This window comes from Plecotus auritus (assembly GCF_963455305.1).
Source record: "Plecotus auritus genome assembly, chromosome: 7".
NCBI classification, from domain to species: Eukaryota; Metazoa; Chordata; class Mammalia; order Chiroptera; family Vespertilionidae; genus Plecotus; species Plecotus auritus.
Window position 1 is genome coordinate 146,616,578 of NC_137774.1, and position 22,774 is coordinate 146,639,351.

The 22,774-nt window shown below is 39.5% G+C and overlaps 1 protein-coding gene across 1 annotated transcript in view; it reads left to right on the top strand.

The window, feature by feature from the left end:
- Positions 1–562: 562 nt before the first annotated feature.
- PDE4D (phosphodiesterase 4D) overlaps positions 563–22,774 on the top strand; it is a gene marked incomplete at its 5' end in the record, with an annotated part of 697,671 nt that continues 675,459 nt past the window's right edge. The window contains one exon of the mRNA XM_080681780.1: positions 563–828. Coding sequence (XP_080537906.1) covers positions 563–828 — 266 coding nt within the window. The remainder of the gene's footprint in view (positions 829–22,774) is intronic.

Sequence of the window (22,774 nt, forward strand, 5' to 3'; positions counted from 1 at the left end):
AAAGGACTGGCAATTTTCTTTTAGGAACGTGGACTGAAGGGAGATAAATACCCCTGCTGGAGAGGAAGGTCAAGTTCAAAGTTTTTCTTTCCTTTGGATTCAGGAATCAGCAAATGGAAAGACCAGCCAAACAACTGAGCAGCAGGCATCTGATGGTTAAGCCCTCCCCCAGGACTTTTTATGTACATAAGCAGAAGTCACTGGAGCAGCTGCGGCGCATTAGTTCCAATAGTTTAGCAGGCTGCTGCTGGCGCGGACAAAGCCCAGCCAGCGCGGCTCCCTCCATGTTCCTTTGCAGGGGGAGCTGCGCACAGTCTCAGCAGGGATCGCAGGGGAGGGGTGACGTTTACTAGGCTTCTGCGGAGGAGTGCACTCCCCCTCTGCACCCAGCCCCACCTCCACCAAGACACTGAGGCAGGCCACCGAATGCAAGAGCAGCAGCTGGATCCGACCTGCTTCCCTGGACATTTCCCCAGACGCTGAGCGAAGCGATCACTGGAAAGGGGCCAGGGAACCACGTTGCCCTGGATTGTTGCCAACTGTACAAAGTTGACCGGGAAAAATGGCTCAGCAGACGGCAAGCCCGGACACCTTAGCCGTGCCCGAAGTGGATAATCCGCATTGTGCAAACCCCTGGCTGAATGAGGATCTGGTGAAATCCTTGCGCGAAAACCTGTTGCAGAACGAGAAGTCCAAGACAGCAAGGAAATCGGTTTCTCCCAAGCTCTCTCCGGTGATTTCTCCCAGGAATTCCCCCAGGCTCCTGCGCAGGATGCTTCTCAATAGCAACATCCCCAAACAGCGGCGTTTCACGGTGGCACATACGTGGTAAGGTTTGCACAGATCTTTGGAAATGGTGGCTGTTCCCCCCATGATTTGTGCTCCTCCCGCCGTCCACTTTAGGGGTGGGGAGGGAGCACCATTATCTTCCCTCACCTGTGATTTATCATAAGTAATGCACCTTAACAATAAGTACCGCAGATGTCCATTCAGGGCAGGAAGCCTGGAGATGGGTAATAGGAGAGGTTGAGGTGGGTGGTTCTCAAAGTTCAATTCCTATTGCAAGTTCCTACAAGAAAATTGGATTCCAGATGTCAATAAGAATGCAGTTTTACTCCCATACTGATGTGCTGGCGTTTCTTTGATTTCTTAAGCTAATGTGTATGCCAGGTTCTGCCACAGCCTAGGAAAGAAAGGACCAAAAAGGACAGGAGGAAAATTGTAATGTGCTCTCTTTTCTGCATGATCCCCAGTTGAACAGAGGTGTGTGTGTGTGTGTGTGTGTGTGTGTGTGTGTGTGTGGTGTGTAATGGTGTGTTCCTGTAAAACCCCTCCTCACTACTGGCTTTAACATGTCTGTAATCTCAACTATGCCTTTCAAAAGGAAAGAAGAAAGGATTTAGGGATTCTGTGCAGAAAGTTGCAGTCTGGCACTTGGTATTCTTTGAATTTGGATTCTTTGAATATTGTGTCAATATTTTAATTTTTTTCTGAATATTTCTATCTTTTTTATAATGGGTGCGTTTGTTTTAAGCGTGTGCTTCCATAAATTATTCTTGGCATTTTCATGCTCTTGTCAAAACAAATATTAAGATAAACCATTTTGTGAACTTATAATGGTATTTCTGTCCCAGAAGAATTAATTCTAGGCTATAATGAGGGGGGGGGGAGCTCTGTGCTGAACACAGTTAATTGTAGGTAGTAGTAGGTTCTGTGTGCTGCCTCCACTAGTGGTAACATGAATATTAAGTAGGATTAAAAACAAGCAAAATAAAAAATAATGAGCATGTTAGTTGAGAAACCGATTGAATGATTTTTGTATAGTTTTTCTATAGAAAACCAAAGGGTATGCCAGGAGTGGAAAGCTAAACAAAACAGAAATAAGATTTCTAGGAAAGAAGTAGCAATTAGGGAGACTCAAAATCTATACTAATAACATGACCATTTCCAGGATTGCATTAATGTCATAGATGAAAATAGATGACAAAGGAAATAAAAGGCATGTCCTGGCCAAAGAAATGTCTGACCTCAGAATTTTAATTTTCAATAGCTAGATCTCTGACTGGGGAAGTATTCTTATTCCCAAGATTTTAACTCAATGGCATTTCTAAGTTAGATATAATGCTCATAAGAGGGGTAAGACAAACATTGGATTTTTCAGGCTTAAATAAATTGTGGAAAAATGGTGACTTTCCTTAGAGGAAGAAATTGTTGAAAATTTTTGTCAGAAATAAGCAGTGGATGAAAAGCATATATAAACACTGAGAAATGATTTGAGGAAGAGGAATGGCTTGAAACCAGGCATCAGGTGCCAGAGCAGGGAAGCTGGCTAGAGTTCATAGAGACAGGCCCAGAATTTTGGTATCCAGTGTCCCTTTTGGTTGAGATGCTTTTTTTTTTTTAAATCAGAGTTCCTAAATTGTACCCATTCAACAATGGTACAACTCAACTGCTTGATTTCTATCTGAGTGAAGCAACCTAGAGTTCAACTGGAGGTTATCTGAACTATTTGGACATGTTGAGATGTAATGAAGGCAGGAAATCTCATGAAAACAGGCTTTCTTCTGAATTTCTGGCACTTCCTTTTCTGGTGCTGTTTGGAGAGACTCCAAGAGCACAATTTCTGCCGATATATCATTTTGGTATGTCAGATCTCAGCCAGATCAGGGAGGCATCAAAAGAGCAATGGAAATAAAAAATAAAACTCACGATATTAATTCTCGGCACCTCAAAAGGAAAACAACAGTCCTGATGGAATAAAAATATTCAGCAAGGGAGTTGAAAAGAGTACCTCATATTTTTCACATTGATTCAATGAGTTCTAAGATTTTTAGAATATCTTTTGACAAATATCTCATCTGTGCTTTCATAAGCACTATACATAATTTAAAAAACTACTCCAAATTCTAATATATATATATATATATATATATATATATATATATACACACACACACATATATATATATATATGTATATCATATATACACACATATATATATTTTACTGCTGCTACTACCAGCACACTCAAATCTTCTGCTTTTAAATTGGGTGACCAGCCATTTAAATACTCCCCTTGTGTTTTTTTGCCTTAGAATGTTGGTTTTTACACCTGATTTCTCTACCATTTGATATGTATATATTCAATACCTACTAAGTTTAAAATATTTCATTTGTACTTACGGGTCACAAAATTGAACAAGAGCTATTTTTTGGTTTCAAATAATTTACACTCCAGTTGACAAAAAGAGATCATATTGGAAGACATCTATTTTAGTTAAGGTAAACATGTTGCTCTACAACATACTCCCCAAATATCAGTGCATTGACACTGTAAATGGTTATTTATTGGTGTTGCTTCTCATGGGGAGGTAGCATGCCTTGGAGTGCTTCAGGGACATGGGATCTTACCATCTTGTGGTTCCAGTATTTGTTAACACATGATTTTCAAGGTTGTTAGGCTCAGCTGGATCAAGAAAAAAGACCATGGAAGATAGCATGTGTATTTATGAGGCAGGTCAAGAAGTATACACATCACATACCGTATTCCCTGGCTAGAACTAGTTCTTTGGCCACATCTAACTGCAAAGGAGGCTGGGAAACCTACCTTATCTGTTCCCAGGAATAAGGCAAAACAGATCTGGTGAACAGATAGCCCATCTCAGTCACAGTATATTAAAGGCTACCAGGTTCACCCTCCATCCCATACTTGAATTCATAGAATAACATCTATGATGACCAGTTTTGACTATCTCTGCACACCTCCTGGATGAGGATCAGACATAGCAATTCTATTTTTTGACATACTGATTTTGAAGTCCTTCCTAATATATGATTGAAGCCTTCTTCTTTGTAACTGTCACTGGGGACCTAGGATCTGCTTTGAAAATCCCAGCTTGGATCTCTCCTCTCTTCTCTAATGTAGCTCTTAATGCAATAGGCTTGGAGTAACTCACCAGAGATCCAGGGCCCTGTTCTGTTATTGGTGGTGTACCCATTAATATTCTCAACGCTAGCATGTATTTTAGAAAATTCTTCACTTATCTTAACTAAACACCCTACATTATTTCACCTTTACATGCTATATTTACCAGGTTGATCCTGGTGACTTGTACAGAAAGCATCTAAGCAGAAGCAAGTCTACTTAAATTGAAATTCTGACTTTCCATTTACTGGTTGTGTGATTTTGAACAAGTTACTTAATATATGTCTCAATTTCCTTGTTACCCATTTTTTGGGAATAGTAATACTATCTATTGGTCATGATGGTTTTATTAAGTATATTCCTGGTTAAATTATAGTGTGTTGCTCAAAGATAGGCACTTAGTGTCACTATAAGCTAATACATTCCTTATTATGCCATATATATATATACACACACACACACACACACACACACACACACACACACACAAACACACTGAGTGACCAGATTATTATGATCTCTGAACGCATAATAATCTGGCCACTCATTGTATATCCTATATAATAAAAGGCTAATATGCAAATTGTCCCCTCGACCAGGAGTTTGACCAGCAGGCAGGCCGGCCAACCACCCATGTCCCCTCCCCGTGGCCAGGCTGGCCGGACCCCACCCATGCACGAATTCATGCACCAGGCCTCTAATATATATATACTGAGTGCCCAGATTATTATGTGTTCAATATATATTATGAATATATATTATATATATATTCATTCCTTCATTATTCTAGTTTGGTCTGCCTGCATTTGCATTTTTAAGATCATGTTTAAATTTTTAGTTGTCAAGTTGTTTGTAGATGGATGGACTAAAGAGAATATATATGAAGAGACCAAGAGTTCAAAGGAATGATGAGTGTATCAGTTTCATGGGAAAGGAGAGGAAGAAAGGATAGATATTACTGAGGCACAGGCCTTGACTTGGTTCCTCTTCTCTGCCTATTCCCATTCCATTTATCTTTCAAATCCCTCTCTTCCTGAGAGCTTCCTCCTGTTCCCCCAACTGGAAATAACTGACTGCTTCTTCAAAATCTCTAGCACATCTTCCTTCTGCTGTTCCCTCAATGTTTGTTAATAATAACTATATCATTAGCTAATGTTTACTGAATACGTCTGGTGCTGTGTGTTAGATTAGAACCATCTCCTGTCCATGCTTTTAACCACTCTGTTTTAGTATTTTTACTTCATCTCTAGTACCTTGTAATCTAATGATTATAGAATAAACTCTGCTTTCATCTGAGTAGGGGATTCCCGCTGATGTTAGCAGGAATTCCAAGCTCAGTGGAATCTCTGGTAAAGAAAATCAATCAGGAAAATCTTTATATTTTTCAAGTTTTCTCCTCAATTCACACTGTGTTCTATGCACTAAATGAAGGAAAGTGTCCTAGATGAAATTAGGCAATAGAGTTTCTTTAGGGAAGGGAGTATTCAGATAATACTCATTTGTCTTATTTTTATAATTTCTGTGTGTGCATCTGTGCTTTTAACATATCCAAAGTAGAAGAAGGTCTTTGTAGCATCCTTAAACAACAAAATAGTTACTGTAGGTGGATTTTTGAAACACCTCTTTTAAGACTTTTAGAAAATCTTAAAAAGTTTAGGGAGCTAAAAAATGTTTTTGGCCATATTTTTTGCTTCTTACAAATTTCTCTTTATCAGGCATTGGAACTAGATATAAAATTGCTTGTGTTTAGAAGTAAATATTTGCTTTCTTGAGTTAAAATTTCTTCAGCTACTGTAGTTTCTTTTATATTTGTTGTTTAAGAAAGAAGTTTACTAAACATTTCTTCAAGTTAACATTTAGCACCTGTAAAGGAGAAATTCATCCATTTAAAGAATTTGCAGGTTGCCCTGGCCAGGTGGCTCAGGTCATCCCTTACACCAGTGGTCGGCAAATTGCGGCTCGTGAGCCACATGCGGCTCGCGAGCCGCAGTTTGCCGCTCTGTTGACTAATGAGTTTGCCGACCACTGCCCTACACCAAAAGGTTACCAGTTTGATCCCCAGTCAGGATATGTATGAGAGGCAACCAATACATTTTTCTCTCTTATCTCTCTCTCTCCCCCCCCTCCCCTTTTCTCTCTCCTCTTTTCCTTCCTCGCTGTAAAAGAAAATTATTAAACATATCCTCGAGTGAGGATTAAAAAAAGAAATGTGTACATTAAACACACACACACACACACACACACACACATACACACACACATGCAGAGTTGAGTAGGTTTTCAAATACATTATTTAGTGATTCTATTTGAAAACTCTTCGTTGTTCATATATTTGCCCTACTTAACTATAAGGTTATCATATCTCTGTCCCTTGTGTGAGGATACCCATTGAAGGGCTTTCTGATACTCTCTCTGGAGATGGGAACCCAGGGGTAGGCTGTGGTTATAATGTAATTCTAGGGGAAATCCTTTGGTGGGAACAACAGGAAGTTATGCCAACAGGTTGGGCAAGGCCAGTTGGCCAAGTCATTAACTGTGTCCCCGGTGTAACTGGCTCTGTGTCTTCAGGGATATCTTGGGGACAGTGCAAGTTAAGGCTGCTTGTAAGTTTTGAAAAAATTTGTTAGCCTTTACTAAAATCAGAAGATCCCAGAAAGACATTCCTCTTATAGAACTTGTCAATTGACTTGAGGGCCCTGGCCAGTGTGGCTCAGTTGGTTAGAATATCACCCCATACACTGAAAGGTCATGAGTTTGATTTTCTATCAGGGCACATACCTAGTTGTGGTTTGATCCCTGGTCCAGGTGCATACTGGAAGTAACTGATTGATGTTCTCTCTCTCTCTCTCTCTCTCTCTCTCTCTCTCTCTCTCTCCCTCTCCCTCCCTCCCTCCCTCCCTCCCTCCCTCCCTTCCTCTCTTGCTAAAATCAATGGACATAACCTTGGGCGAGGATTAAAAAAAGAAAGAAAGAAAGAAATTGCAAAGGTAAAAATGTGACAAATAGTTACAGAGGAAAAAATGAAGACAACATCGAAATGACCTGGCAGTTTATGATGTGTGTGTACTTTTCGTCATCTTTGACATTTACCTTAAAGAAAAGGAAAGATAACCAGCTGAAGCCATTGCTACAAGTGGTGAAAATATGTCCAAGCAAAAGTCTTTCTTGGAAATGCTGAAATGTTTAATGAGGAGAAATTAAAATGTTGAATCTCAAAGTTCATTAAAATAATTTTTAAATTACGGCTTTAATTTTAAAAGTTATTCTTTGTATACACTTCTTTGTAAATAACAAACTCCTGTGAGGGAAGAGAACTACATGAGCTTTAGCACTGTTTTGTGTTTTTTTTACAGGAAGTTACCAAAATTGTTCTTCAAGTAATGGTTTCAGGAAGAAGCTTTATTATTATCCGTGCAACAAAATTATTTCATTGTTTGTGCTTTTGAAAAAAATCATGTTTTAGAACTGTGATGGATTTTAGTTTGAAGTCACAGATTTCCAGCTCTGCAGGCCACTGAGTATTTGACCTTAGTTACTCAACCTTTTTGAATTGTAGATTCTATTCATAAGTCATATGGTTATAAAGGCATTTGATATTTACAAGTGAAGAAATGACTAATTAAATTTACAAAGTGATAACAAACTACAGTACCTTTAAGATAAGTAATTAAAAACAAGTTCCAACTTGCTGTTGTGAGTGATGCCGCATAGGGGACAGAATTCTTTCATAATTCTGTGACTCATAAATAGTCTGCAGGGCATTCAGAATGAAAGTATTGCTGGTTCATTCTAGGACACAGTCTGCAAGCTAAGATTTTAGGTAGGAAATGTGAAAATCTATACATAATAAAATTTTAATTCAAAATTCTTATATTTTCAATTGTATATTATTTTACTATATCAGTCTCTTATATTGTGTATACAAATTCTAACTGAACTTACTAGAGTGACATTGGTTCACAAAACTATACAGACTTTAAGTGTACAAGTCAACAAAACATCATACGCACAGTGCATCATGCACCCATCGGCCAAAGCAGAGTCTCTTTCTGCCCCCATTTACCCCCCTTTGCCCACCTCCACCTCCTCCACCCTTTGATTTTAAAAATATCATTTTATGTTCAATTTTAAGGACATAAGTGATTTCTGGCTACTGTAGATGAAGTACTTCTCAAAATGAGATCTTGAGTTAATATGAGAAGAAATTATATGATTTCATTTTGGAATCAAAACTTTATTATAATGTTTTATTATAATACAGCTATTAATGATGTAGCTCCTGCTATGTGTCAGGTACTTTATGTATATCAACCCTTCAAAGCAAGGTTGAGTTTGAGTATTATCTGTATTTTACATATGCTGATGCTGAGGCCCAGAAAAATCATTATCTACCCAAGATCACTCAGTTCTGCAGAGGTGAAATTAGTTGAGTTAAAACTTGAACCTAGGTGTGACTAACCCTTCATCCTGTGTTCTTTCAGCATTACCTCCCTTTGGGCTAAAAGTCACATTCACATTTATTACTTTACCCTGCATGTATATCAAAGCTACAACAATGAATGCTCAATGATTTTACAAAATAGTGGTTAGTTATCAAAAGGGTAGGAACAGATCCCTTTCTGGGCATGAAATCTCAGTTTATTTGTTTACATATGTGGCTTATATGAATGTAGACATCTTTTTTTCTGATAAAAATACGTGTATGGATAGGAGAAATATATGTCGGATGCAGAGTACTTTTTAAATAAGACTGACATAAAAGCAAAACCAATCAAGGTAATTTTATTTTCAACCATCCAAAGAAAAGGGCATGAAAGGCTTGAGATCTAAAGAGAAAGAGCAAGTCAGAAATCTATTAAGGTTTAGTTCCAGAAGAGCCAGCTGGAAATGATGGTCTGCAGCCTCAAGTCACTAAGCAACAGAGCAGCAAACTGCTTGGTAACCAGAGCTGGCCTGACTCACAGGCTGACTGCTAATGACCGGGTGGCTAGATAGGAGGACCAAAGCCCATCTTACCTCAGAACAATCTTCTATTCGTCTGCCAGCCTTTTGCCAATCCCTTCATTATGGAATAGCCTCTTTGACTTAGCAAGATATCTGCTTTTAGAAGAGAAATATCTCTGGGAAAAGGAGTAAATGCTATCTGTCTTCTATAAAATGCCATTTCTGAGATTTTTTTTTTTTTGGCGGGGGGTTTCAAAACATCATAAATAAAATGTAAGGTTTAACGAGAGGGAAAAAAATGAAAACATTGCGATTAGTGGCTTGAATTTTTGGTTTTCCTTAACAAATATGTACAGGGCCAAATTGTCTGATTTCACATGGTGAGATTTGCCTTTTATTTGACTTTTTATCTTATGATCTTTTCAATTTCATGCTTATGTTTTGATTGTTTACATGGGCTGTAACTTCCTCAAAAGTAGTAAACTCCACATGCACCCATCTTTGTATTCACAAGGGCCGCCTATATAATATATACTTAATAAAAATGTGTTGTTTGATTGAGAAACATACCTTCCGTTGCTGTGCTTCTTATGCTGAACACCTGGGGAGATTCGTACTCTCTCAGCCTAGAAGTCCAGGTGGTGTGGTATTTGATTGCCATTGTAGAAAGAAATTTTAAACTTAGTGATTAATCATTTATGTGGACTTTGTCACCATGACTCGTGTGTGTGTGCGCGCGCGCGTGCGTGCGTGCTGGGTTTGCAGACACTAGACTAGTATAATTTGACTCTCTTATACTTTAGTATATCTCAATGAACCACTACGTGATAGTGACACTAATTTATTAAATATATGTATTTTAATAATATTTAGTTTATACTTGAAAATAATTTATATCTGGAAAACATATTTAAGTATATTTATGATTCTTAGGAAATTACTATCTTGTTAAACTCCAATGACTAATTCTTACCTCTTAGAATTCATAGTGGTTAAATTATACACCAAGAACTAAGCTTATACAAGGAATGCCAAGATTTTGTGGGAAAACAACAACAACAACAACAACAAAAACACACACACAAGAAAAACACCCTCCATAGTTTCCTTTTTAGGATGACAATTTGAAGAAATTTGAACTGGCAGAAAGTAAGCACCACGTCTCTAAAACAGATCTTCAGAATAACTAAAATTGAATAATAGAAAACCTTTTTGAAGAGATTTTACATATAAATGTTATTTTAATGTAAATATTTTGTACAAAGTTCAATCTATATCCATTTTTACTTTGTGGTGATTTCAAACCAACCAATTTCCTTTCCATTACCCTTTTGAGATAGCCCTCTGATCAAATTAGCTATTATTAAAATAAAGGGACTTCCTCTGAAAATTGTTATTAGTAGAGTACATGTTTTTCTTTTTAAACTTTTTATGCAGCTGACTTCACATTTGTATTTATAAATGGTGAGTGTGTATTGTTGACCTTTTGAAGTAAGCAATTTTCTGACTAATAAGGTTACCTGGATTATCATTTCTGCTTGTTTACCTTCTTTAGGTTTATAGTATTTGTTTTACTTTGCTTTATTCTGTGCAGTGTGATTTTTTTTATTGCTTTCTATTGAGAGAGTACCAAACAGAACAGTGTATGATTTACGGTGGTAATAACTAAAACATATATGAATGGGAGGCTGATGACGCACAAGGCATAATGCTGTGGCTTACCTCTGAATAGAGCTTGGCTTCCGTTGGTAAAGCCCTCTTATTAATAACAATAGCTATGTCATTAATAGTGTGGTCATTCCTGTGCCACCTTCCCAGTTTAAGGTGCATATGTAGATCACTTGAACTGTTTTATATTTTTTTATTTTTATTTTTTTAATTTAATAAATCTTTATGGTTCAGATTATTACAATTGTTCCTCTTTTTTCCCCCCATAACTCCCCTCCACCCAGTTTCCATCCCACCCTCTGCCCTTACCTCCCCCCGCACTGTCCTCATCCATAGGTGTACGATTTTTGTCCAGTCTCTTCCCGCACCCCCCACACCCCTTTCCCCCCAAGAATTATCAGTCCACTCCCTTTCTATGCCCCTGATTATATTATATTCACCAGTTTATTCTGTTCCTCAGATTTTTAATTCACTTGATTTTTAGGTTCACTTGTTGATAGATATGTATTTGTTGTTCATAATTTTTATCTTTACTTTTTTCTTCTTCCTCTTCTTAAAGAATACCTTTCAGCATTTCATATAATACTGCTTTGGTGGTGATGAACTCCTTTAGCTTTTTCTTATCTGTGAAGCTCTTTATCTGACCTTCCATTCTGAATAATAGCTTTGCTGGGTAGGTTCTTGGTTGTAGGTTCTTGCTATTCATCACTTTGAAAATTTCTTGCCACTCCCGTCTGGCCTGCATAGTTTCTGTTGAGAAATCAGCTGACAATCGTATGGGTGCTCCCTTGTAGGTAACTGTTTTTCTCTTGCTGCTTTTAATATTCTCTCTTTGTCTTTTGCTCTTGGCAGTTTAATTATGATGTGTCTTGGTGTAGTCCTCTTTGGATTCCTTTTGTTTGGGGTTCTGTGCGCTTCCTGGACTTGTAAGTCTATTTCTTCCACCAGGTAGGGGAAGTTTCTGTCATTATTTCTTCCAATAGGTTTTCAGTATCTTGCTCTCTCTCTTCTTCTGGCACCCCCATAATTCTGATGTTCGTACACTTGAAGTTGTCCCAGAGGCTTCTTACACTATCTTCAACTTTTTGGATTCTTTTTTCTTTTTGCTTTTCCGGTTGAGTGTTTTTTGCTTCTTTTTATTTCAAATCTTTGACTTGATTCTTGTGTTCCTCTAGTCTGCTGTTGGGTCTCTGTATAATATTTTTTATTTCAGTCAGTGTATGTTTAATTTCTAGTTGGTCCTTTTTCATATCCTCAAGAGTCTCACTAAATTTATCAGCCTTTTCTAGGAAATTCTTGAAAAACCTTATAACCGTGGTTTTGAACTCTATATCCAGTCATTTGCTTTCCTCCATTTCTTTCATTTGTGATCTGTTTCTTTGTCTCTGCATTTTCACTGCTTCCCTGAGTTGGTAGAGTAGCTTTGTGTGGTAGGTGTCCTATAGGGCACAGTGGCTCAGCCTCCCCAAGTTACCTGAGGTGGACACTTTTGGTGCACCCCTTTGTGGACTGTGTGCACAGCCTTGTTGTAGTTAAGTCTTGATTGTTGTTGGTATCACTGGGAGGAATTGACCTCCAGGCCAGTTGGCTGTGAGGATCAGCTGTGTCTATGCTGGGAGAACTTCTGTGCTGGAGATACCCTTATGAGACAAGACTTGCAAAATTGCAAAAGCCTCTGTGCTCAGCTTGGGTGGGGTGGAGTCTCAGGGTAGAGCAGACAGCCTTGGCTTCCTGTCAGCCCTGCATTATGAGGCCCTTGGGTCTCAGTGTCCCTCAGTAATTTCTGCAAGCACCTCTGAGAGAAAGCCGCCCTCGAGTTTCGCCCACTGCCAGACAGTTCCAGTTTCTCCCCGAATGAGTCTGAATTCCCAGAAACTCGCCCAGAACTGGAGTTCAGCATAGTCAGGAGCTTCCATCTCCCTCCCGCTTTAGAAAGCCAGCCGCGCACTCAGCCACCCGTGCACTCAGCAGTCAGTCCTCTCTGCACACGCTCGCCTCCGGACCTCTGTCTTCTACAGCTCCCCTGAGTCTCAGTGTGCTTTCTCTTTTCCTGACAGTCCAGATTCCCCCTGAATAAGTCTGGGTACCCAGAGTCTCGCCCGGGACTGGATTTCAGTGCAGTCAGGAGCTTCCATCTCCCCCCCGCTTGGGAAAGCCAGCCACGCACTCAGCCGCCCATGCACTCAGCCGCCCGTCCTCTCCGTGTGCGCATGCGTCTCCATACCTCAGCCTTTTGCAGGTCCTCTGAGTCTCAATGTGCTTTACTCTTTCCTTCTAGTGGTTCTGAATGGTGTCTGTTTTGTCTTTTAGCTTTCCTGTGGTTCTGAATGGCGTCTGTTTTGTCTTTTAGTTGTAGTTTTGATATTGTCGTGCGAGGCAGCAGTTTAGGTGTTTACCTATGCCACCATCTTGGTTTCTCCCAACTGTTTTATATTTAATTAGAGGCCTGGAGCATGAAATTCGTGCACGGAGGGGGGGTTGTCCTTCAGCCCAGCCTGAACCCTCTCCAATCTGGGACCCCTCGCGGGATGTCCGACTGCCCGTATAGGCCTGATCCTACCGGAATCGGGCCTAAATGGGCAGTCGGACATCCCTCTCACAATCCAGGACTGCTGGCTCCCAACTGCTCGCCTGCCTGCCTTCCTGATTGCCCCTAACCATTTCTGCCTGCCAGCCTGATCACCCCCTAACCACTCCCCTGCCAGCCTGATTGATGCCTAACTGCTCCCCTGACAGCCTGATTGCCCCTAACTGCCCTTTCCTGCAGGCCTGGTCACCCCTAACTACCCTTCCCTGCAGGCCAAGTCTCCCACAACTTCCCTCCTCTGCCAGCCTAGTCACACCTAACTGCCCTCCCCTGCAGGCTTGATCACCCCCAACTGCCCTCCCTTGCAGATCTGGTTCCTCCCAACTGCCCTCCCCTGGTGGCCTGATCGCCCACAACTCACCTCCCTTGCAGACCTGGTCCCTCCCAACTTCCCTCCCCTGCTGGCCATCTTGTGTCCACATGGAGGCAGCCATCTTTGACCACATGGGGGCAGCCATCTTGTGTGTTGGAGTGACAGTCAATTTGCATATTACTCTTTTAATAAATAGGATTAGATAGGATAGAGGCCTGGTGCACAGGTGGGGGCTGGCTGGTTTGCCCTGAAGGGTGTCCCAGATCTGGGTGGGGGTTCCCTTGGGGCATTGGGCGGCCTGGGCAAGGGGCCTGTGGTGGTTTGCAGGCTGGCCATGCCCCCCGGCGACCCAAGTGGAGACCCTGGTATCTGGGATTTATTTATCTTCTACAATTGAAACTTTGTAGCCTAGATCGGAGCCAAGCTGGCAGCAGCAATTTTTGTTGGGATTTATTTATCTTCTATAATTGAAACTTTGTAGCCTTAAACGGAGGCCAAGACAGGCCAGGGCTGCAGAAGCTTGGCTTCCTCCATCGCTGGGGGCAACCCTATCCTCCTGCTCTCTCCAGTTCTGTGGCTGCCGCCATTTTTGTTGCGATTTATTTATCTTCTATAATTGAAACTTTGTAGCCTTGAGTGGAGGCCTGGGCCCACCAGAGTGTGTGGAAAGCTTGGCTTCCTCCATTGCCTGGGAAACCCAAGCCTCCCTCCTGCTCCTCTGTGGCTGCAGCCATCTTGGTTGGGGTTAATTTGCACACTCGCTCCTGATTGGCTGGTGGGTGTGGCTTGTGGGCATAGCTTGTGGGTGTAGCGGAGTGATGGTTAATTTGCATATTACTCTTTTATTAGATAGGATACATTTTGGTGGATTTACATTTTTTATTTAAAGGCCCATATGTTTAAAAATATGGCTTTATATCCTACTTTAAATGGAAAACCCATGTTATTTATAATACATAAAAGATAATTTTAAAATACAATTTCAAAAGGCTAAATAGAGGCAAGCTAGATACTGTGACCTGCTAAGGACTCTAAGCCTAAGGTCTTTGTTCTCTCTCTGTTTAAAATGGCAGTTGGCAAGTACTCCAGAGATGTAAAAGACCAATTAAGTCTTTTTTTCTTAAGGGAATAAGAGTGACTGAGAGGGATTTGCATAGAAAATAACCTTCTCATTATTTAATTTAATATTTAAAAATTCAGTGACCCACATCACATGTTTAATGCTATCTTGTTGCAGTGTCAGACCATTTAATATACCAACCCAGAGAAGCCTGACTCACTGATATTTTCAATGTCAGAAGGATATTAGTTCTTGTAATGGTTCTTGGGATTATAATTGCTCAGTTGAAGATAAGCACACTGAACTTGGGTTGCATGATTCTATTTCTAAGCAGAAAATGAGGTAGAAGCATCCTGTTTTAGCACCACCCCATACTTACTAATTTCCTACCTGGTACTACACAGATGCCAAGAAGCATAGAACTGTTCATGGAAAATACTCTACATGCTAATGGTAACTTCCAAGTTCTACTTCCAAACAGCACAAACATGGGACATTGTTCAAAAGTGTAGGATCTCTGCGTAAGTGAGTGAAAGCTGAGGTAAGCAAGGAATCCAATTTTTCTGAAACTCTGTAATCTTATGAAATTATTTAATTCTAGACTAGAATACCCACACAGGACAGGCTACATAATTTTCACAGCCTGGTGTCAGATGAAGATGCAGGATTATTCCTTAAAAAGAATATTGAGAATTTCCTAACAACAACAGCAGAGCATCTTACCCAGCACTGAGCCCTTCTGCGAGGGAGGGGAAGGGAGGTCCCAGGCAATTGCTCAGCTCCCAGGACGCCAGCCCCGCCCCCTACAGTAAAAGCCACATTTGTATGCAGTTCTATAAGTGATGCTATATCTGTCCTTCTTTCTCAGAGGAACTACTTGATTCATCACTTCCTATTCTGTCAATAGAGACTCCAGAAGAGTCCGATATGCATTGGTGTAAAAATGAAAGTTTCAATAAAAGTTAGCACATACCAGCTGTAAATTAAGGAAAAACGTTACCTTAGAAAACCGTCTTGAGGGTTTTCTTCGCAAATGAGCAAGTGCTTACGTAAATTAAAAGCAGCATTCCCTTTGCATTTAAAGCCACTTACCGGTGCAATCAGTAACAGCAATGACAATACCGCATTAGCATTTGATACTGGTGCTCACCCCTCCTTCCTGAATCTATCTCATTCACTAGCTTAACTCCTATTTTTGTAAGATCTCTCTTTTCCTCTTCCATTGACTTTGTTTCCAAAGTGCACCCCCTCCAGAGTTCTATAATTAGTCCTTTGACCTTACTGCAGTATGCCCCCTGTACCATCAGCCTGACTTCTGTTCCAGCTTCACCTATTAGCTCCATTTAGCAAAATCCAACTCTTCAACCTGGCTTGACTTCCATCTGCCTCCCTGGACATTTCCTCTTGGGAAATCTACTCTAACCTTAGATATAATGTGCAAAAATGAGCTCACTGTTTCCCCATTTCTGGTTTTTCTGTCTGTTCATGAAACACGATTTCCCAGTGAGCCAGCCTGAATCATCCATCTATGACTTCTGCTTTGCCCTCCCTCTGTACAGGGAGAGATTATTTCATCGAATATATCTTGCTTTTCTGTCCTTTCCAGATCTGTCACCAATTTTAGCACTTAGCCTTATGTTTGGACTATTTCAATTAACATACAAACTTGTTCATGTGCCACAATCTGTCCCTTCCCCTTGGGAATGTCTACTTAGGCTAAATCACTAATTATCCCAAAGTTCTGCTTTGGCTGCCCACTATCTGGGGCAGGGATGAGCAAATTTCTTTCTATATAGGCCAGATAGTAAAAATTTTAGGGTTTGTGAACGCTACAGTATCTTTGGCAACTACTCAATTCTGCAGTTATAGTGCAAAAGTAGTCATAAGATATGTAAATGGGCATACATGTGTTCAATAAAACCTTATTTACAAAAAAGGATAGGAGGCTGGATTTGTTCCACTGGCCATAGTTTGCCAATCGCTGGTTTACAGGATAAAGTTTATACTCCTCAACCTGGCACTTAAGTCTCTCTCATCAGTTCTAAACCTATCTCCACAACCTTATCCGGTGTTTTTCCTATGAATACTTCACCATCATTCATTCTAGAGCTGCATCAAAGCAGGGTTTCTCAAGCTCAATACTATCAGGGTTGTTGTGTGGATAACAGAATATGAGGAGTATCCCTGGCTACTGCCCGCTAGTTATCAGTAATATTCACCCTGTTGTGAAATCCAAAATGTTTCCAAATTGTTAAGTGTTTCCTGTGGGGCCAAAATTGTCCCTTGTTCAGAACCACTGATCTAGAGGGTCACTTTTGTAGAGGGAGGAACCAGTTCCTTCTCATTCACTATTGTATCTCTAGCACCTACCACAATACAGTGATGCAGAAAGAGGCCCAGAAACATACCACCGGGTCCAACTTTGCTATTCACTTTTAGGGGAGTGAGAGATCTTAGGGGTAGAGTGTTATTTAAACTCCACAGGCCACAATTAAATTTATTTGTAAAATGTAACTATTATTCATACATGCTTCATAGAATTATTAAAAAGTTCAAATGATATACATAATAAAAAAAACCTTTGGAAGGAATAAAGTACTAATAAAGTATACTCTAAAAATTGAATTGGTGGAACACAGGTTGATCTGAACCTATTGAAATATAGGAATTTAATTCACCTCACATTCTGTGATTACTCTGTGCAAATTACTGTATGGGATGCTATTGTCTTCGCTCTCAAGAGTTATGATCTGATGGAGCATAGACTGTGATTACTAAAATAGCCATTGCCATAATTTCAAAAGTGATGTGAGTTTATAGGAAATAGAGATTATTTCTGGTAGTGGGAATCGCTCAAGATTGAGATGGATATGGCATGGACTAGTCACAAAGCAGGGCCTGAGCACTTCCTTAGATTACCTTATTTAATATTTACTGCAACTTAATTAGGTGTAGACTTCTTTATCAGACTTTACAAAGTTAACAGTGGGGCTTATAAAGAGATTTGATATATACATAACGCATAGATGATTTCAATAGGAAGAGGACTGGAGTGAAGAATGGAAAGAGGACGTGGCAGGAGGTGAGTCCTTTTCACCAATGGAACAGCATGAACAAGTATGGGAACTACATGGGGTTTAGATGAGTTTTCAGTATAGCTAGATATCCCCAAGGAGGTATTCCCATAAAGGTAGGCTAGAATCAGGTTTTGAAGGTAAACTAAGATTCTCATTTTCTCTTTCTCATACACACACACACACACACACACACACACACACACACCAGGAGTTTATATGCTTAAATGAAATACCATCAATTTTATTTTTCTTAACAGCTTCACTGCAAATAAAAGGAAGTGACATTTTGAGTTATCCCCTGTTAAGCTCTCTAAACCACAGGTATGTACGTAGAAAACTCTCAAAAGTTGGGATCTGAGATTCAGTCCAATTAGACCAATCTATACCATCTTCCAGCCAGGCAATGCCCTTCTAGGAATCCTTCTGAAATAGCAGAATATATAATTGTATTTCTATTTGAATCAGTGTTAACCTCACTGGTGCCACTTGTGTTCCAATGCATGGAACAGACACATTTATGTGAGGTGTGTACCTGCCTTTTTACTAAATTGCATGGGAATGTAATGCTTAGAACACATCTACCATTTTGCTCTGAAGGTAATTTCTCTATTTCAAGAATGGTTGACCAGGATGGGAGTCAAGAGCTAAATATCTTTAGTATCCTTTCATTCATTCAAAAAATAATTTGAGTGTCTATATCTGGTGATGTAGCATGGAGTGTATATTCTAATGGGGGAGAAGACAATGTGAAAATAAATATTCCAGTGGGTCAGAGAATGACAAGTACAGTAAAGAAGAATAAAGCAGGGTGAGAGGATAGAGAATTTTATATAAGCTGTTTGGGGAGGACTCTCTGGAGGTGACATTTGAGTAGAGATCTGAAGGAGGTGGTGACTATATGACTAAATAGGGGGAGAGCATTTCAGGCAGGAATAACAAATTCAAAGGCCATGAGGGAGGATGTGATTGGTGTGTTTGAGGGAGGAGAATGTTATAGAAAATGAGGTCAGAAACTTAAAAGAGGTCAGTGTTTTTGAGGCTGTAGTAAGGAATTTGGGGTGCTTTTTTGTTATTACTATTTTATATTGAAAGGAAAAGGGTAACAGTGTGGGTGTCTGCTTCAGGGATATACACATGGTCCGACTTAATTTGGGGGATAATCATTTAAGCTTTTTTTGTAGAAAATATGGATGTGGAGGAAAGATGAAAATAAGGAGGCCAGTTAATAGGCTGTTGTAATAATCCAGTGAGATATAATGGTGGTGCAGAGTAGAGTAGTAAAAGGAGAGGTGGTTAAAAAAAAAATCACAATTCTCTCTGGAGACAGCAGAGAAAAGTAAAAAAAAACTCTTACTTCTCCTTTAGGGGCTGTGGTACCAAGATATGGAAGGAAGAATAGTTACCACTTCAGAGAATTGAAGTCAATCAGAATGCTCAATGGGCAGCCAGTAGTGTTAGAGCAAGAATATGCAGGAAACAGAGCAGAGGACAGAGGTTGATAATACAAGGTATTTTACTGATGACCAGCTATGGAGTGATAGAAATCACAATGGAGAGATTGCATGCTGCCGGGGGAAGCCGGGGGGGTGGGGGGGGGGGCGGTGCTGGGGACATAAGTCAGACTAGGGGATTTACAGACTGGGGCTGAGAATCTTGGTGTTTTGTGGTTCTTGTGGTGATGATTATATGTCAAAGACAAGAATCTCATTTGAGGCTATGCAGTTAGAGAAACAACTCTTTGACTGGATGGTCATTCTCTCAGGTCTGTCTGTTTTAATTCATTCCAATCATGCTAATTCACCTGCAGTGCATTTGTAGATATGGAGGAGAGGCAATGGAAACTAGATTGGCCAGATCTGTCCAGTAGTCTTCACTACAACATTTCTTTCTGATAAAGCTATGTTCTTCCTACCTCTTACCATAAATTCATGTTCCAGGGATGAGAGATGTGGTGAAAGATGCAGAAAGGTGATTGGGAAATTGCTAGTATCCAGATGTATGGCCCTGGGGCAGATTTTTCTAACATTAAATTACCCTACTTGCATTGGGTAAAAATCCTTTTCTTAAGCAAGATGTTAAAACTAGAAATTTTTTAAATTTATTTTTAAAATTTTATTAAATTTATTGGGGTGACATTGGTTAATTAAATGAGATAGGTTTCAAATGTACAGTTCTATAATATATCACCTTTATATTTCATTGTGTGTTTTTGGTGGTGAACACGCAATGTAAAACTAGATATTGAAGAACTGAAAAATATATTTTTTAAAAAATATATGTTGTACTTGCTAAAATAGCTCATACATATAGTTATTACAATGATACTGCTTTTGTTAAATAAATTGGCTTTACATGTAGACATAAAATGTCTTTGATAATAGCAAGACTATGCCACATTTTAACTTTCACACAGGAATGTTTTCCTAATCATAATTGTGAACAAAACAAATATGAAATTGGTAGAACATAGCTTTCTCTTGGGAGTTTGCTTTGTTGGTTTATATTGCCAGCTTGGAATTTCTATTATGTGAGCTAACTGGCTGTTATTAGGATATAGAATCTTTACTTAGGAGTGTGCCCTGCAAACCTGCAAAGCAACATGTGCAAACTTTTTTTTTTTTTTGCCCTGCGGGAAAGGGCAAGCCCTGACAGACACCCTTTAACCTGTCAGGATTATGTAACTCTTGCTGTGATTGAGTGGTTGGCTTTTCTTCAAGAAATGCTCCTGGTATGTGTTTTATGTTCTGACAGAGCTGTGGCTTTGCTGATCAGCACGTCACCTCCTGTGACTACGTGGGCATGCTTTTGTGCATTTGCTCTCGTAGCCTGGGAAGCATATTTCAACACACCGTCCAGAATTGGCTGGGACATGCCTGTCACTCCCCGCTGACTCTGATGACGCTCTTGCCAACGTAGATTTCCATCATCACAGTTCTTTAGTGGGAAAAGCTCATTCAGAATATACAGGGTGGCCCATTTAAAAGAGGAAGAGCATTAATTTGAAGAGGACTGTATTTTAAGGGAAGCAGTATAAAAAATACCCTGTCAACCGAATCCTTCACAGAGTATAACATTATAAACAGCGTCACTCATAAACTCCCCCTCCCCCAAATTGTATGTAACTCTAACTTCTAAAGAGTGGCTTATGCTGAAAAGAGAACTCCTCTATTGCAGACTTTGCTTCTCAGCATGCTAGATAAACAGGCATATCTTGCTGCCTCTGCTTTCCCTATCTGCATAATCCTAACTCTGTATTCATTAAAAAAAGTATAAGGTGTCAGAATTGAGGAGATGCAGTATAATGAGACAGCATTGCTTTTATCTGCTCAAAATTCATTTTGGCATTTCAGTGGGTAAATAGATCTTACTCTTAGCATGAAACCTCTTGGCATATGTCCATCTTGTTTTTTGACTCATCCTCACTATCCTAATAAATGTTTGGAATAGCCATATTACTCAGTTGTGTGGGTTTGTAGACAGGAAGCCAGACACTAAAAAATAAAACCTGTTACCATAGCTATTTAGAAAAAAATACAAAACTCTCTTTGCTGTACAAAAGAAAGCTCAATATTAGTGGCACATAGCATGTGATTGCTTTTATTGTGGCTCTATACTACTCGCCCTTCATTTTTGTCTATACTCAGTCATTACAATAATGGATACAACTGAATGGGTTGCAATTTTACTCCTTGTCTCATGACAACCAGCAGGATTTTCAGTGACACATGCTTTGATCTCTCTGCTTTTAAAACTCTTAAGCAGGGCAGCTCTAGACAGCTTTGTCTCAGATGATTTTATAATCCTAATAGACCTCGTCATGAGTTCTATATTTATGCTTGTTTAGACACATCAAAGCCAAGCTTTATACCAGAGGTCACTTGGAAAGTTAAGGTCATCAACTTCTTGTTGTAGCCATTGGGTTACTGTCATGCCTAGTAATAACGATGGTTGACCTTGTAAAGTGATCAGACGTTCTAGGCTACAATGTAGGAAGGAATATTTTTAAATGCTCTCCAATGTTATTTCTTCTGCTGTATTTTGTTCATAATTACTATGGCAAGATATATCACCACTTTAAACAGATGAGTTTATAGGCTGATCACATGATAGGATTGGTTGGAATTTGAATAAGCATAAAGGAGAATCACAAAAGAAACAATTGGCAGTGCATTTCAAACATTGTCCACAAGAGAAGAACTATTCGTTAATAAAAGGACACTAAACATTTAAATTATGTTAATAATCTTACTAATAGCCTTTTATGTATTTGTCTAACTATCTATCTATCTAATCTATCATCTTTTTATCTATATCTTTTGTTCTGGTTTCATGTTCACCAAGCAATCTTACGATTATTGTCTTCATTGTTATAGAGGACTGCTACTGTGAAGGAAAAGTGCTGGGTTAGATGGTCAAAGCATTATACTCTGTACAATGATTGTAGTGCTCAGTGAAAAGAAAGTAATGGCATTTGAATTCCATTTAGCAGTTCCTTGAGCGTGTCTGATATGGGTCTTCATCTGAGAGATGAAGACTCTCTTATGTGCTGAGAGATTCCAGTTTTTGAGTCTATAAAACTAAGTGCCAGATTCTAATCCTATTAATTTCTCCAAGGTATTGCCAGCCTTCAAGGCCTTTTGGGAGACAATCTGCTAACCTCCCCTGGTGAAACTCCTCTCCACTGTCATGCCCTGAATATTTTCACTAGAAACCGTGGTGGCTCTAATATACAATTTAAAGCTGTAATGACATTAAGAATGACGAAAAGGTCATTGTTTCATTTACATAATCCCATTTATGAATGTTTGGTAAGACAATTGTGACTTAGGCTTTGAAATTTATTTTCTAGTAATAAAATAAAGCACAGAATACGGTAGGTAATTTTTTCTCTGGTAGTTTGATGTCTTAAAGAACTTGATCAACCATTCTAGGAAACATGTTCAGTACTCAGAGACCTTTTGTGGAATTTTTCTGCACTCTTTTCTTCCCCCTTCTCAGATCTAGTAGCATAGAGGACACCCTGAAATATTTCAGCTTTCACAGCCTCCCAAAATTATATCTTTTAGGGAGTTTCACATTTTAATAGGGGTTTTTGAAGACAGCAAAGTCTTTGTGACTCAAGTGCATGGACTTCAAGTTGTAGAATTACAGATTTCTAGGACAGAGTTCAGATCAACCACATTAACAATTGTGGCAATGT